We start from the raw sequence: 15,124 nt of genomic DNA on the forward strand, positions 1-15,124 counted from the left end.
CGTTTCTAGGATTGAAAGAAAGGGGGGGCTTAGCCCCTAAGGAAGCTGAAAAATTTTTTTGGGCTCATTTGGGGCTGCGGATATCCATTGTTTCAGACAGTTCATAGATTGGTTCAATCAGAAAGAGTGTGATTTTTCTCTGCTTGCATTCATTCAGTATAAGATAACAGAAGAGACAGAATTTCAGGGTCATTGTGAAATTTGACAAGACAAATATGAACTTTTCTCAAATAGAGAGAAATAATTTTCCTGCTTGTAAAGGAAAGACGGACATACTAGTTTTCATATCCGCGTCACTCCCAAATCCTAATTCTTAAAGGGACCACACACAATGGATGGAGAATGGACCTGCCAGTGTCAACTTCTGAGTTGTTTATTTGTTGTATTATGAGCAGAAGGGAATAAGATAGAATAGAGAGCTGTAGATAGTTATTTCTTACATTTCAAATTTGCTAGTTCACACTCTTGCTCACTGGAGACATTTTCTAACAAAATAGCCATGTAGCTAGCTTAGTGTTAACATAACTCATTACAATATTCCCTTTCATTTGCCTAAGTAGACCTAAATTATACATACAAACCAGAAAAGCACTCACATATTTAGCATGTTAGAGTTAAAAATAACTTGTCCATGTGTAAAACAAAAGTTTAATTAAAAAAAAAAAAATTTAAAATTAAAAAAAAAAAAATCCCAATAATTATTTGGAGGGGCTGAAGAACATTTTAGGGGGGCTTCAGCCCCCCTAAAACAGGCCTAACGACGCCCCTGGGCAGCAGTGAGTCAGCAGCCATTATCTGCTGATTATTATTTAATGATTTAATATTGTGAGACGTCTGTGAAGTGAGACGACAAAACGTTCCCTGAATGTTTGAGTGAAAGGAAACTCTGAGTCCTGAAGAGAGAGAGTGAAACCTGAGGAACTCCAGCACCTGTTGGATTTCACACGTCTGAGCTCAACGTCCTGATGGAGCTTCTGGATCTGAAGTTTTCCTCCGATGACGTCAGCAGGATGAACAGATCACTGGATGGACTGAGGTCATTTCACTGACATCATATTTTCAAGAAAATCTCTTCAAAAGATTTTAATTGTGGTTTCTTCCTTTTGCATGCATATTAAAATAAGATCTCATTCAGCTTGAGTTATTCTTAAAATGAGTCAGTTTATGTGAAGCACTTTGCTGCTGCATCTTCAAATATTTGTACTTTTTAATTGTGTTTTGTGTTAGTTTCATATTTTGTATCCAAATGTATTTAAGACTCACAACCAGAGACTGTAAATAAAGTTAAACACGTCTCTGCTTCCTCCAGAAGTTAAACAAAAACCTTCTGGAGTGAAGCCTTGGTAACCAATCAGGAGTCAGTGTCAGCTGTCAATCACAATGTCTTATATCTTATATCATCAAATAACTAATTCAAACCCAACTGATCAGAAACACTTGAACGAACAGAAGAACCTGAAATGACAGAAACCATCTTTGACAAACATTTATTTAACGTCTACTTTTATACTTTGGTCCATGTCCCATTTGCTAACATGGAGAACCGTTACTGCAGCCAGCCACCAGGGGGCGATGGAGACACTCTGGCTTCACTTCCAGGAGCCGTCATGTCGTCCATCTTTATTCAGTCTGTGGCAACAACACACACACACACACACAGAAACACTCTTGCATCTAAATTTGCTTTTAATAGTGAAACTGCTCATGTTCTCCACGTGGAAGAGACACGACATCACTGAACCACGTCCGACTCTTTGCAGACGAGAGGATTCTTAACGTACAAATAACAGAAACATCCTCCAAGTGTATTTTCCGGTTAAATCATCTTCCCTCTACACAGCATGAGCATAAAAAATAACGATGCCAGAGCCAAACAGTATCTTCTGCACAGATTCTCCAACATCTATGAAAACATAACTTAATGAGCCATTTCATGTAGGAGTCCGAAAACCGTAAATTACAAAGGCAGCGGAGAAACTCCAGCATATTTACACTTCATGTTTTTTATTCAATACAAATTCAAAGGAAGTCTGTGGGAGATGGAGGGAGTTCAGGACCGTTCCAGACGTTTGAAACCAGCAGCGTACAATCAGGTTCAGGTTCACGCCCCTCGCCGCCGCTCGGCCCGGGAGCGACGGGACGAGGAGGAGCTGGGGGGGGAAGTGGGCGGGGCCGTTTCAGGGGCTGATGAGTAGGTTCGGTGGGCGGCCCGTCGACCCAGAAGTGTCTTTGATCTCGGGGGGAGCCCGGACCTGGTCGGAGCCGTCCCTGCTCAGCTCCTGTTGAGTCTGGATCTGAAGGATCAGATCCTTGATCTCTTTGCGCTTCGTCTTCATTCGCTGCTGAAGAAACCAGTCGGACAGATTCACCGGGAGATGGAAGCTGGGGATCGGATTCTGAGCCAGAGACAAAGAAAGAGGACGACTCATTATTACCTCATGTGAACTGGAAGGTGAGAAACTGAGAGAGGGACAAACCCTTTTATATTTGTCTTGTTGTCGACTGATTCCACAAAAACATTCAAATCAACAACAAATGTCTCGTATAAAGATCAAAGCCTGTGTCCAGCTACTAATAAAACATTACACTATTCACTTCGGTGAACTTTAGCTTGAAGATGATAAAAAAACAAAAAGCTGCATCTACTTTGTACGGAAGCGTATTGCATTCACTTAAAAAAAAAAAAAAAGTTCGAAAAACAGATCCTGTTTTTATTTTCTGATTTTACGAGATAAAAATCCTGTTTTTCTGAGTTAAGTTTTCTCCGGAAAAGGCGTTCCCTTAATCCTGCCTGAAGCTCTCATGGAGTCTGGTTGCTGCTGCATCAGCCTGAACTACAACAGACTCATGTAGCCGAGCGGTTTGTTACTGTCAGGAGGCCTCAGCCGAAAGAGGACACGAGAGATGGTTATTGAATCGGAACATCACACTCGCTTATTTTCCTTCACACTTTTCTCTATCGATAGAACCCCTTTCCGTTAGAACCCCTTTCAAAACAAGAGTCCCAACCACCAACCTGCTTATAACAGGAACTACACGTCAATCTTCTATAATAAAGCCACTAACGGGACAAAAATAAAAACTATCCTCTACCTATATGTAGTGTATCCCCCGAAAGATGGTCGAGACTTTCAACTGATGTTTTCAGGTTTATTTGACGCTACGTCTGTGGACGCTATACGTCACTTTCAAAATAAAAGCATGGAAAAAAAATGAGCGAAAAACAGGATTTTTATCTCGGAAAAACAGGGGGAAAAAAAGCTCTGGGTTTTTTACCCAGAGCTTTTTTATTTTTTCAAGTGAATGCAATACGCTTCCGTAACTTTGTCCTTGAAATAAAAATGTTATATTTTCCTCATTTGAAAATGAAACTATGGAATGAAGGAATATTTGTGAAATGAAATAAAATGTTAGGTGCATTTGGTTTTAATTATGTCATTCATCATCATCTTTTGTTCTCCATTATTTATTTGTGTGACTTGAGTTTTTATATTCAGCAGAAATATAAAATATGAAAACTGAAAATCACTTTTTCATTGAAGAGAAGCAGTTGACGAGTTGCATGCACTGTTTTAACTGGAGCTGCTGATGATGATGTGAAGCAGTCGTCTCCGCCTCCAGATGAGAATCTACTCATTTCTTTAAACTTGAATACGATAAGCAGCTTAATGCTTGAAGCCGTGGATCTGTGCTCTCACCTGGAAGAAGCTCTCCACGTACTGCAGGATGTAAACTCCACAGTCACTGAAGTTGTCCTGCTGAGGCACACGTGGGCTGGAGCCTCTCATCACCTCCTTCCCGAAGCTGCGCTGAGTTCCTTTACGCACCTCCCACTCCACCTCCAGGTACCTGAAACAAACACACACACACACTTCAGACCCCTGCAGCGTCCCCCCCCCCCCCCCGACAGTTCCTCTCAGGATGAAGGTTGTAGGTCTGAGCTGCTGTGACACTCACTCTCTCAGAGTTTTCACCACAGTCGACCGGGCCGGACCCCGAAGAGAGTCCATGATGAGGATACAAGGCCTGAAGAAGAAGAACCAGAGGACCAGAGTCAGTTCCAATGTTTACACACGATTCAACCTGTCGAACGAGGGGCGGAGCTTCCACACATTGGACTCACTCTGACATGTTAGAGACATTTTACTAGAGGCTGCAGAAGAAGACTTGAAAACTTGTATAGCTGCAGTTAAATAAACGTTTCAGCTTCTTCTGAATGAACCACCTGAGCTGATGTGCATAATTAACATAAACAGAGCAGCAGCGCCCCCTGCAGGTGAAACCCCAGACGTGCAACCACTCACTGTTTGCAGATGTTCTGTTTGGAGACCAGTCCAGAGACGTCTGCTCCCAGCGTGTCCTCAGCCACGGTCCCGTCCTCACTGCACTCGTCCTGCACACAGGATTCAAACTGGGCTCAGCTTTGATTCTTTTAAAGCTTCATTGTGACTGAAGATGAATTTCCTGAGCACTCAGATGTGAGAGAGAACGAGACATGAACCTGAGGAGATACCTGACAGGAGCTCTGGTCGTCAGAGAAGGTGAAGGCGTCCTCGTCTCCTCGGGTGGAACCGTAACAAACACTGATTCTGTGCAACTCGCCTGAAAGAAGACAAACAAACTGAATCATGAATCTGCAGCAAATTAAATCATCAATAGAGTTTTCTTTGTTGTTCCATGTTTCTGAGTCTCGGGCTTGTAGGTCCCACTTTGACCTGAGGACTTCTCTCCTGATCCAAACCACGTCCTACCACAAGGCTCCTGGTTTTGGTTCAGTAGTTCATGTGTAATCCTGCTGACTAACAGACACACTCTGATGATCACACAGGTGCAGAGGTGTCAAGTAACGAAGTACAAATACTTTGTTACCTTACTTAAGTAGAAATTTTGGGTATCTATACTTTACTGGAGTATTTATTTTTCAGACGACTTTTTACTTCTACTCCTTACATTTTCACGCAAATATCTGTACTTTCTACTCCTTACAATTTTAAAATAGCCTCGTTACTCCGATTTAATTTTGGCACACAACCGAACCGGAGGGTTCAGAAAAAGGAGGAGAGCAAAGCCAGAGCTCAGTAGTACACATATGGTACTTTAATGTATTTTCATTGTAATAAAATGTGATGATTTTCAATAGGCATATATGCAGCTGAAACGGGTAGCCTAGTGCATCCCACATTTTTCAACATAAGGCCATATAGGCCCCTGAGACCCTTTAGAGTTTGTCCTTAATGGAAAAAAAAATTCCCTTACATTACTTTTACTTTTATACTTTAAGTAGTTTTGAAACCAGTACTTTTACACTTTTACTTAAGTAAAAAGCTTGAGTTGATACTTCAACTTCTACAAAAGTATTTTTAAACCCTAGTATCTATACTTCTACTTGAGTAATGAATGTTAATACTTTTGACACCTCTGCACAGGTGAAGGACTGATCCGGGTCAGGGATCTACTGTCTCACCCGGACCTCAGACTCACTCGTGTATTGTTGTTCTCCGTTGGCCTGGAAGCTGCCGGACGAGGCCGGAGCGCCGGACGCCTCCTGCCTCCGGTCTGAGGAGGCGGAGCTCTCCGTGGCGAGGTCGCAGTCAGTGTCTCCGGACGCCTCGGGGACGCCGGGGGACGGCTGCTCCGAGGGACTGTCCAGCCCGTCTCCGTCCGGGGACAGAGGGCGGCAGTGGTCCGGGATGTTCTCCTCTGACGTGGGATCCGCCCCCGGGCTGCAGGCCGGCGCCGGGCCGGGGAACAGCGGGTTCTGCTCGTACACGGGACCCTCCAGGCCCGGGAAGCAGATGACAGCCAGGTACCAGTGAGCTCTGATTCAAATGACAACGAGCAGAACAATTCCATCTCACTTACTTTCCCGAGACAAAGCTCTGTAGAATATTTGATTTCCAGTGAAACTGTCGGACTCACGACTCGTTGATGGGAACGAAGATGAAATCCTTCTGGAACAGATCCACGTGCCGGGTCCACGTCTTCACCCGGTTGTGCTTCCTTTTCTGGATTCTGCGAAAACCAAGAACAGCAAAGTGTTGATCAGAGAAGCGTCGGAGTGAAGTCCGGCTGGAAGAAGCTCCCGGCGGCCGGGGCCACTCACGGCAGGTTGGTCGTGTCCGGGACGTTCCTCCGCTCCCGCTGGTTCAGGCGCTTGTAGAAGAAGGAGCTGAACACGTGGCTTCTCTGTGCATCTTCCTTTTTCAATTTCTCTAGAACTAAATAGCTGAAAAACAATCAAAGGACTCGTTTCAGTGGGAAAACTCACACAGATACTTGGAATTTACTGTCGAGTGAGGAAATCCTTACTTTAAATAAAAGTCTATGATAACGTCGTTGAGGAATTCTCCATCATTAAGGCAGTGGAGGTCTTCATTAGTGACTGATATGCCACCTTTGGCTGGAGGAGGAGGATACACCATTAATCTGAAGAAGAAGAAAAACAGGGTTTGAACCACAGGAGAGAGAAGCTGCTTCACACGTGCACTGAACTCTGGACATTTATCAGAGCTTCTGTACGTGAGAATAAAAATGTCTCAGGACATTTTCTGAACTTTTCCTTAACGCTGTTTCCTGCAGAGACTGTAGAAACTGAAATTAACCAAATCTGCACCACAGTTCTTTTCTTTCATGTTCTCACGATACAGAGCGTCATAGCACTCGAGTCGCTCACTTGATGATTGGTCCGGAGAACGTGGGCTGGAGGTCGGTCATGTCCTCGTCCTCGTCCTCGAAGTAGGTGCTGGCGTGCTGCCGCGTGGACATCCGCGTGCGGACGGGCGTCGTGAGCGGCGAGACCTGCGTGATCCTGGGAGGAGACTGGATCGGCTTCGTCTGCAGAGGGTGAAACAAAGAGCTGAGGATATGACATCTGTATCTTTGAGGTTCAGACAACACATCACCTTGATCTGTGAGATTAAAACATCTGATTGATATCTGACTCATCTCCCACCTTGTCCTCCTTCTGCCTCGTGGCCTTGTTGTAGTTGACCAGGCGGATGTTGGCCTCTTCGAAGGTCACCTTGGTCGGGAAGTTGATGAGGTTGTTGGTCCGGCCGATCTCTCCCAGGATGTCCTCCAGGATCATCTGCTCCTTCATCACCAGGCCGTTCTCGAAGATCAACACGATGTACTTCTCGTCCGTCTCTGTGACCGGATGAATCCAGTTAACTCATCTGGTCTCAGAACGATAAACGATGTGTGTACTTGTACTCGAGATCACTCACGGTCCCCGGTGCAGTCGTACCACAGCCCCCCCGACTCCTGGGTCATGTTGAGCTGTGAGCGCAGGCGCTCGCACTCCTCCGGCGTCGTCTGGAAGAACAGGACGGGAAGCTTCCGCACGCTGCACCACTCGCAGCTGATCAGCTCCGACGCCCGGAGACACACCCGCTCCACGCCGCCGGGCTCGGCTCCTGAGGACGAGACACAGAGACGGGTCTGAGGACAGGTCCTGATTGTGTCTCTTGGTAGAAGGTGTTGAAACCAAGTATTTGATTTAGGACGTTTTCTCTCCGAGTCTAAAATAAGCTTCATGTGTTTGTTTCCTTGTTTCCATTTGATCTGCTTAGTTTTGGATTCACATCGTAATTTAAGGACTAAAGAATTGTCTGTATTTCTTTCAGGAACAGAAATGAACTAACTGTGGATCCCACTCAGCTGGAGTCTGACTCCAGCAGCTCCGCTCACCGGATCAACTGAACTCACTACTGCTGGTTCTTACCTTCGGTTTCCAGCTGGATTTGTTCAATGGAAAACTGGAAAGAGAAAGAACACAAGAAGATATTTAACTTTTATTTCCACAGTCTCTGCTTCACGTGGACTTAATTCTCTGGACGAGGCCTCGAATTCAGTTATTAAGTTTGTATTGCTGTTATTCTTAGTTTTTGTTTCACAGTGAGAGAAAGTGAGATGAACGAGGGACTCACCACGACGGGTTTGGTCACCATCCTGCGTAGAGTTCCGACTCTTACGCTGCGACACTCCAGTATGATGCTGTCACACATGTTGGGCGTGCACTTGGGCTTCTTGGTCTTTGGTGAGAACTGCTCAGCAGGTTGATTTCCAAACTGTGACAGAAGCAGAGTGTGAGACGTGTGAGTCTCTCGTGAGCTCGATAGAACCTGATGAGCTCTGAGTTAAAGTCAGATTCTTAAATAGATTTCCTCTGTGATCAGGCTGCTGACCCTCACCTGGTCTTTCATCCGAGCCCTCCGTGGTATCGTGACCTTCATGTTGACGTCTTCAAAGAATGCAGAGTTGACCTCCTCCTGATCTCCGGCGCTCTTCACTGCCGCCTCCACTCTGCCTCCGGAGGGCGCCGGCGAGGAGTGTGCCGAGTCCGCGGGTCGCGGGGAAACGCTGTCCAGGCGGCTGACGCTTCCTGTGCTGGCGTTGTCGGCTTCGTCCTCGTCGTCGCTGGACAGGACGACTGAGGAGGAGACAGAGAAGTCAAAGGTTTGGGCTGTCGTTGGTTTCCAGCTCGACGAGGACGTTGTGATTTGATTCTGTTTGTTTTTTCAGAAGCTAATTTCATTGACAACTTACAAAGATACAGGTAAAAAACAACATTTAGCAAAGTTCGGAGGTCATGAGTCACAACAGGATAGAAAAGAACAACAGCTCGGTGACGCCAGCGTGGAGAAGTGAAGATCTAAATCTGTTGACTCACTGGGATCGTTGAGCTTGTGCTGCTGGGCCGTCCTCTTCCCCTTGGGGGGGTTCCGGGGGCCGCAGCAGCTGGACGTCCCGGCTAGCAGAGGCGAGCGGCCGTTGCTCAGAGGCAGCAGCGTTCCTCTGCTGGAGACTCGTACCGGCACGCTCTCGCCGTGCGGCGCCCTCATGGTCGTGGCCGGTTTGTAGAAGTTCTGCTGCAGGCTGTTTGGTCCGGGGCCCGGCTGGGACCTGATGGGGGGTCGGGGGGTCGGGGAGGACAGCGCCGCCTGCTGGCAGGGAAGCACCGGCGCCGTGTTCCCACAGCTCGGACACTTGATGTCCTCACACGGCTTGTTGCACTTCACGCACACGGCCGGAGAGAGGGTCGGCCGGAGAGGCTGCCGAAGACAAACACTTTGTTAGAGAGAGAGTGTGTGTGTGTGTGTGTGTGTGTTTACTGATCCTGGAGATCTGAGACTTTGAGAGAACAATGAACCGAGGATCTGAAAGAGGCTGAAGGAGTTGAGCGTCTCTCACCTCCGCTGCTTTCAGCTGCTCAGGGAAACTACAGCAGCCGTCCGAGGATTTCCTCTTCTGCTGGAGGCGTCGCTTGATGCTCAGACTCTCATCGTCTGAGAGGGGAAAACAAATCAAGATCATCATTATTAATCCTTTAAATCAATCACTCGACTCCTTGAATCTCTTCCACCCTCGGATTGAGTTCGATGTCGACTTAAAGAAGTGACTGGAGGAGTGTACCTGAGATCTCTGGACAGGTGAGGACGATGCTGTCCACCTCTACAGCTGCTTGTGAGCTGGAGAAGTCATTTCTGCAGGAGGAGAAAGACACACGTCCATCAGAGACATTACAGGAGACAACAGGTTCTATGATTAACCTCGGCCAGGGAGTCTGACTCTCACCTTTGGACTGGTTTCCTTATTGGAGAGGGAATCTGTGCGTGCTGAAAGTGCCGTCCTTGCAGGAGGATCCCTGGTGAGGGCGCGGGCCTGATGATGAAATAGTTGGTTCTGTTGGGCAGGGGGGGGGGCGTTGCTACGGGGAGAGGGACCTCGCTGCCGGAGAGGAAGGGAACGGGAATCAAACACACGGCAAAGACTTGTAAAAGCAAAACTGTGGACTCTTTCAGATAACAACACTGCCATCTGGTGGCGATCACCCGCAGCAGCAGGGTTAGTGGAAGCAGAAGATATAAAAAGGTACCTGAGCTTCTTGGGAGCCAGCTTGCTCAGAGGCCTCATGTGATTATTTGGCCGGTTTTCATACGTCCTCAAGGGGTCGGAGGAGGTGAAGTGTCTCAGGGAGGGAGCCTGCAGAGACACACCAGAGAGACAGGATGAGGAACATCGGTTTATTCTGTGGACAACAGGGTCAGCAACACTGGATTCTCCATGTTGTGTTCTGCACTAGAAGCTGAGGCTGGTGCTGATTGTTTTCTTGAATCTGGATGTGGCCTCAACACCCAGTTTGTTTGCAGTGAGGAACAATCCCAGTGTGACCCCCTGCACCCACATGTACAGGAAACCAGCAGCAGCTCCAGAAAGTGAATCCCAAAGAGCATCAGCAGCGATAGTCCTCAGACTCCTGGGTTCCCGTGGGCGTCAAGCAGGCGCCAGACAGACTGTGGCGTCGCCAACTCCTGCTGGGAGTCAACCAGCCCCTCGGCATGCTGGGAGTCGCCCAGCCCTGTTGCATGCTGGGAGTCCCCCATCCTCATTGTGTGGAAGTCAGGGAGGAAGAGAGAGGAGAGAAGCTTACCTTTTTCTCCTCGGGGGAGATGGGCTGCTGCTCCTCCATGCTCACCACGCTGGCACTGACGGAACAGGACACATTAAATCAGAATGATAAGGATCATGTGTTTGTGTCCTGAACAGGTTGTTAACTCATGTACTGGTTCATGTTGATGAGTAAAGTTCAGTGAACAGATCTGCACAAAGTGGATGATCAGGGTTTGTTCAGAGCCAGAGGAGAAATGATTTGTTGATTAATAGAAACTATGATTGATTCACTTGTTTCTGCTTCTCTCATACGAAGAGTTTTTAAATGTTTTGCTCTCTGGGAAACTGTGATGAGCTTTTTTGACATTTAATAGATAGAAACTCTTCCATTAATAAACAGGGTTCATACACATTTTGACCAATGGATTTCCATGACTTTTCCATGACTTTCCAATAACTTTAAACCAAATTTCCATGACCGAACATTTTGTGAAATCTCGGTGTATACGCAAAAAAGTGACAAAATGTAGTATTCAAATATGAATTCCAAGGCATACAGTAAACCTTAAATGACACAAACCCAAGTGTGCCTGCTTATATTTTGAGAGTATTTCTTTAAAAGCATATGAATTATTTAAAACTCAGCGTAATGAACGACATGAAAATATGAATATAACAAATTTCCATGACTTTTCCAAAACTTTTGGGAGATTCTTTTTTTCCATGACTTTTCCAGGCCTGGAAAAACACATTTTAAAATTCCATGACCTTTCCAGGTTTTCCATGACCGTACGAACCCTGAATAAAGGCAACAGATGAATCAGTAATGAAACCAACACTGTCACGATACTGTCAAAGGTTCAGCAGTGAAGGTTTGTTAATCTCCTGTGTTTTCTAGCTGGTGCCTCGAGCACCTTTGTGTTGTTGCTGCGCTGCAGGTTGTGTTATCTCCTCCTGTCCTTGGACCTGCAGTGAAGTGCGGCTGTTTACACAAGTGTGTCACGCAAAGATTGTAAAGAACTCTGTCAGATGAAAACAGCTTCAACTCTTTACGTACAATCAGACAGCTTTCACCGTAGGTTTTAACAAATTCGGTTTTATCTCTTCAGTCCGACGAGGGTTTAACACGCGGCAGAGAATCTATCGACAGACGGGAATCCTTCACTCGTGTCACGGAGGTCGTTTCCTGTGGTTGGAGGGACGGGAGCGAGCGGTGTGGAGGCAGAGTGATGCAGTGCAGCCGGGGAGAAGAAGTGCTTACTCATGTGTCCGCTCCTCTTCACCAGAGAGAGAGAAGCTCCAGCTGTGCTTGTAGCCTCCATCTCGCCTGTTGTCTGATCTGTCCAGAGCTGAGAGAGAGAGAGAGAGAGAGAGAGAGAGAGAGAGAGAGAGAGAGACAGAGAGAGAGACAGAGACAGAGAGAGAGAGACACAGAGAGAGAGAGAGAGAGAGAGAGAGAGAGAGAGACAGAGACAGAGACAGAGAGAGAGACAGAGACAGAGAGAGAGAGAGAGACAGAGACAGAGACAGAGACAGAGAGAGAGAGAGAGAGAGAGAGAGAGAGAGAGAGAGAGAGAGAGAGAGAGAGAGACAGAGACAGAGAGAGAGAGAGAGAGAGAGAGACAGAGAGAGAGACAGAGACAGAGACAGAGAGAGAGACAGAGACAGAGACAGAGAAAGAGAGAGACAGAGAGAGAGATAGAGAGAGATAGAGATAGAGAGAGAGAGAGAGAGAGAGAGAGAGAGAGAGAGAGAGAGAGAGAGAGAGAGACAGACAGAGAGAGAGACAGAGACAGAGACAGAGACAGAGACAGAGAGAGAGACAGAGACAGAGAGAGAGAGAGGGAGAGAGAGAGAGAGAGGGAGAGAGAGAGATCATCAGCTGAAGTGACCATTGACCATTTACATTACACCACATCTCAGGCCTGATCATTATAAAATGATTATTATTATTATTATAATTTGTGAAATGAGTGTAGTTCAGACGTACTGTGCACACGTTAAATAGTTCGGAACGTTTTCCAAAATTCTCTTAATTTTCCACCTGGAAACTGTCAACGTGAAGAACTATAGATAAAAAGAAAACACTAACAAAATTAGATATTAAGAACTTGACTGAAGACCATAATATTAATGCACTTTTTCCTCTGCGGTATCAGTAGATATTGTTATTCCGGCTATGGTTATGGATAAAGTTGGATGCTTTAATTGTTCCGACACGTCGAGCCGCTACTGGACCAGATCACAAACAAATCTACTGTAGTTTTTTGCTATTTCATAAGAAAAATTATTATCAGAGAAACTCCAACAATCCCCAACTCCACATAAAACTTCCATAAGCAGAATGACTGTGGGATATAATCCGACGCATGTGGAGATGATGCTGACGTGGGTTCAGTTTTCATTTTTCATTTTTCATATTTCATATTTCATATTTCAACCCCACAAAGCGTCAGAACCTCTGATGTTGTTGCTGCCCTGGTCTCTCACTGTCGGCTGGAAGTCAGTTACTGTGGCTTCCTGCTTCCTCCATGAATCAACTGAACCATGAGGACTGAGGAACCAGCGACACACACAGAGGATTCAAACATGGAGGCGTGTCCTTCACAACCCAAACTATTAAATATTGTATTAAAGGTGATGTCTCTGTCATCGTATCCGTCTGGCTACAAACATCATGTCACGTTCAGATCCAGCAGCGTCATCTCAAACTCAGAGGCTGAGATACAAAGGCAAAAATGTTTATAGTTAATTATCCTTTTCAGTGGCTTTTAAAATGACAAGAACGTTCATTTTAAAGTGTTTAAACTCAGATGTTACTTTATAATCTCACAGCTCTCACACTTGGTTCAGTATAAACCTACAGAGCTCGTTCTTATTCCAACCCCAGCGCTCTGTAAACTCCATGTTTTATTCCATTTCATAAATCACCATTAATACTGTTGTCGAGGTTTAGATTCCCCTGAGCTTTTTTATTTTGTCCGTCAGACGTTAAGAGGATTTATCGTGACAAGCTGAAGAGACGGAGCAAGACTTCGCCAGAAAGACTCGACTCCCACGAGCGATCGAATCCATACGTCCTGTTCTCCATCATCCTCGGAGGAAACGTGATTCATGCAGATATTAAACATCCAGTTACTCCCACGATTCTTAAAACAATCACCGAGTCTGTTTCACCGGCTCTGACACACGAGAGAGATCTGAAGATTCCATCATTCGGACGTGAATTAGAGATTTAAAATGATAAAAATCATCGTTTCACATTCATGTCTGTGTTTGTGTTCATAATAATATAAAAACGTATGTTTGACAGAATAAACAATGCAGAGAAGATTCTTAATTCACGTTTGATATATTTGGTTGTATTTGTGTTTTCTTTTGACTTTGTTGCTTTTTAAATCAGGTTTATGGTTAAACTGAAAATATCTGAATAACATTTCTGAGTCATAGTTTGATAACGATATCTTAGGAATCATTGGCAAATCTTTGTATCAGCGGCATCGAACCTTCATCGCTGGACCAACGTGCCGAGAGGACATTTAGATTCGTGTGACTTTAATATGTAAACTATTTTTAAAGGTCCAGTTTGTGAGATTCAGGTGAATGGATCTATCTGTCATTCAGCTGCAACGCGACACTTCACCACTAGATGTCACTACATTCTACACAAGGGACCTTTAAGTTGAATTTGTGTCTTTTTGCCTGTTTTATCTCTTTTATCAGAGCCTCGACTTTACAGATGTTTCCAGTGTTTCTTTGTGTTCTTACAGAGTCAACATGAATACGAACTATCAAACAGACCAAGTTGAATATTATTAATTATGTTAACAACAAGCAGAAACATCCAGAAGGAGAATGTTTGCTCGTGTTCACTGTTTAAGTCAGGTATTAGCTGGCTGGTGCTAGCAGCTAGCAGCTAACTGGCTAGCAGCTAGCAGGCTGGCCTCCGGCTGCAGGAGCAGAACAGAGCTGCTGGTTCGATTCCCTGGTTCCATGTGTTGTGAGGAAGGTTCCAGGTTGTGGAGGTGAGCAGCCTCTGGGGGGGGGGGGAGGCCTGTGACCACAGCTTCCACCCTGCAGAGCCAGCTAGCTGCAGAGCTAACGCTGCTAGCTGCTCGGGCTTTACACTCCAACCGAGCCGAGCTGAACCGAGCCGAGCCGGACCTCCATCCCCCCGCAGCCGTCCTCCCCGGCCCTGTCCCCCCGGGCCAGGCCGCAGATGAGCCGCTGTCACCGGCCTGGCAGCTCGCGTTCCCCCGGTTGCCGGAGGAGGAGCGATGCTAGCGTTAGCCGCCTAGCCTAGCTCCGGGGTGCCGCTGGTACTCCGGACCGGTGATGAGCGAACACCAGCGGCCTCAGGAGCCTCGGAGCCCGGGAGAGAGCCGGGGAAGAGCCGGGGGAGAGCCGGGGAGGAGGCCGGGGGAGGAGGCTGAAGGAGGCCGGGGCTCGGGTCTTACCTTCGAAGAGGATGCTCCTGTTGTGCGCCATGTTTATTCCATGATGGAGCTCAGATGACAGCGGCTCCTGGAGTCAAGCGACCGGAACAAGGCGCCTGGCGGCCGGAAGCACGGCCACCGGCCTTCACAACAAGAGCACGGCCACCGGCCTTCACGGTAAGAGCACGGCACCGGAACCAGCTGCCTGGATTCTGAGGCCCTGATGGGAGAAGGTGCTAATTCAACATCTACAGGAAACACAGGGGGAGTTACTGGGTTGTTAAGAACCAGTGAGG

The 15,124-nt window shown here is 46.6% G+C and overlaps 1 protein-coding gene across 3 annotated transcripts; it reads right to left on the reverse strand.

Annotated features, from left to right (window-relative positions):
- Window positions 1–1,471: 1,471 nt before the first annotated feature.
- On the reverse strand, window positions 1,472–14,921 carry senp6a (SUMO specific peptidase 6a). 3 transcript variants are annotated; one of them, XM_061091138.1, is made up of 24 exons: window positions 14,850–14,912; window positions 12,383–12,459; window positions 11,654–11,741; window positions 10,433–10,487; window positions 9,878–9,984; window positions 9,577–9,729; window positions 9,415–9,485; window positions 9,193–9,287; window positions 8,672–9,053; window positions 8,193–8,431; window positions 7,929–8,069; window positions 7,724–7,757; window positions 7,227–7,415; window positions 6,953–7,146; window positions 6,674–6,834; window positions 6,310–6,426; window positions 6,104–6,226; window positions 5,920–6,012; window positions 5,482–5,819; window positions 4,502–4,602; window positions 4,305–4,393; window positions 3,958–4,026; window positions 3,699–3,849; window positions 1,472–2,396 (listed from the first exon to the last, which is right to left on the reverse strand). In XM_061091138.1, exons 4-24 carry the CDS (start codon window positions 10,469–10,471, stop codon window positions 2,178–2,180), a joined length of 3,105 nt encoding a protein of 1,034 aa, XP_060947121.1. In that variant the 5' UTR covers window positions 10,472–10,487; window positions 11,654–11,741; window positions 12,383–12,459; window positions 14,850–14,912; the 3' UTR covers window positions 1,472–2,177. The 3 variants fall into 3 exon arrangements, with proteins under 3 accessions (XP_060947121.1, XP_060947120.1, XP_060947119.1); XM_061091137.1 differs by lacking the exon at window positions 12,383–12,459 and having other exon boundaries at window positions 4,514–4,602; window positions 14,850–14,921; XM_061091136.1 differs by lacking the exon at window positions 12,383–12,459 and having other exon boundaries at window positions 14,850–14,921.
- Window positions 14,922–15,124: the final 203 nt, after the last annotated feature.

Source organism: Limanda limanda, chromosome 18, assembly GCF_963576545.1.
Source record: "Limanda limanda chromosome 18, fLimLim1.1, whole genome shotgun sequence".
Classification (NCBI taxonomy): domain Eukaryota; kingdom Metazoa; phylum Chordata; class Actinopteri; order Pleuronectiformes; family Pleuronectidae; genus Limanda; species Limanda limanda.

What these genes read in the sequence shown, in the direction of transcription:
- senp6a (XM_061091136.1), bottom strand. Translation starts at nt 14,880, where the DNA reads ATGGCGCACAACAGGAGCATCCTCTTCGAAG. An exon ending in CACCTGTCCAGAGATCTCAG is followed by an intron (nt 9,288 to 9,414) that starts GTACACTCCTCC and finishes TTCCCCTCTCAG; the next exon opens with ACGATGAGAGTCTGAGCATC. An exon ending in AATCCAGCTGGAAACCGAAG is followed by an intron (nt 7,416 to 7,723) that starts GTAAGAACCAGC and finishes TCTCGTCCTCAG; the next exon opens with GAGCCGAGCCCGGCGGCGTG.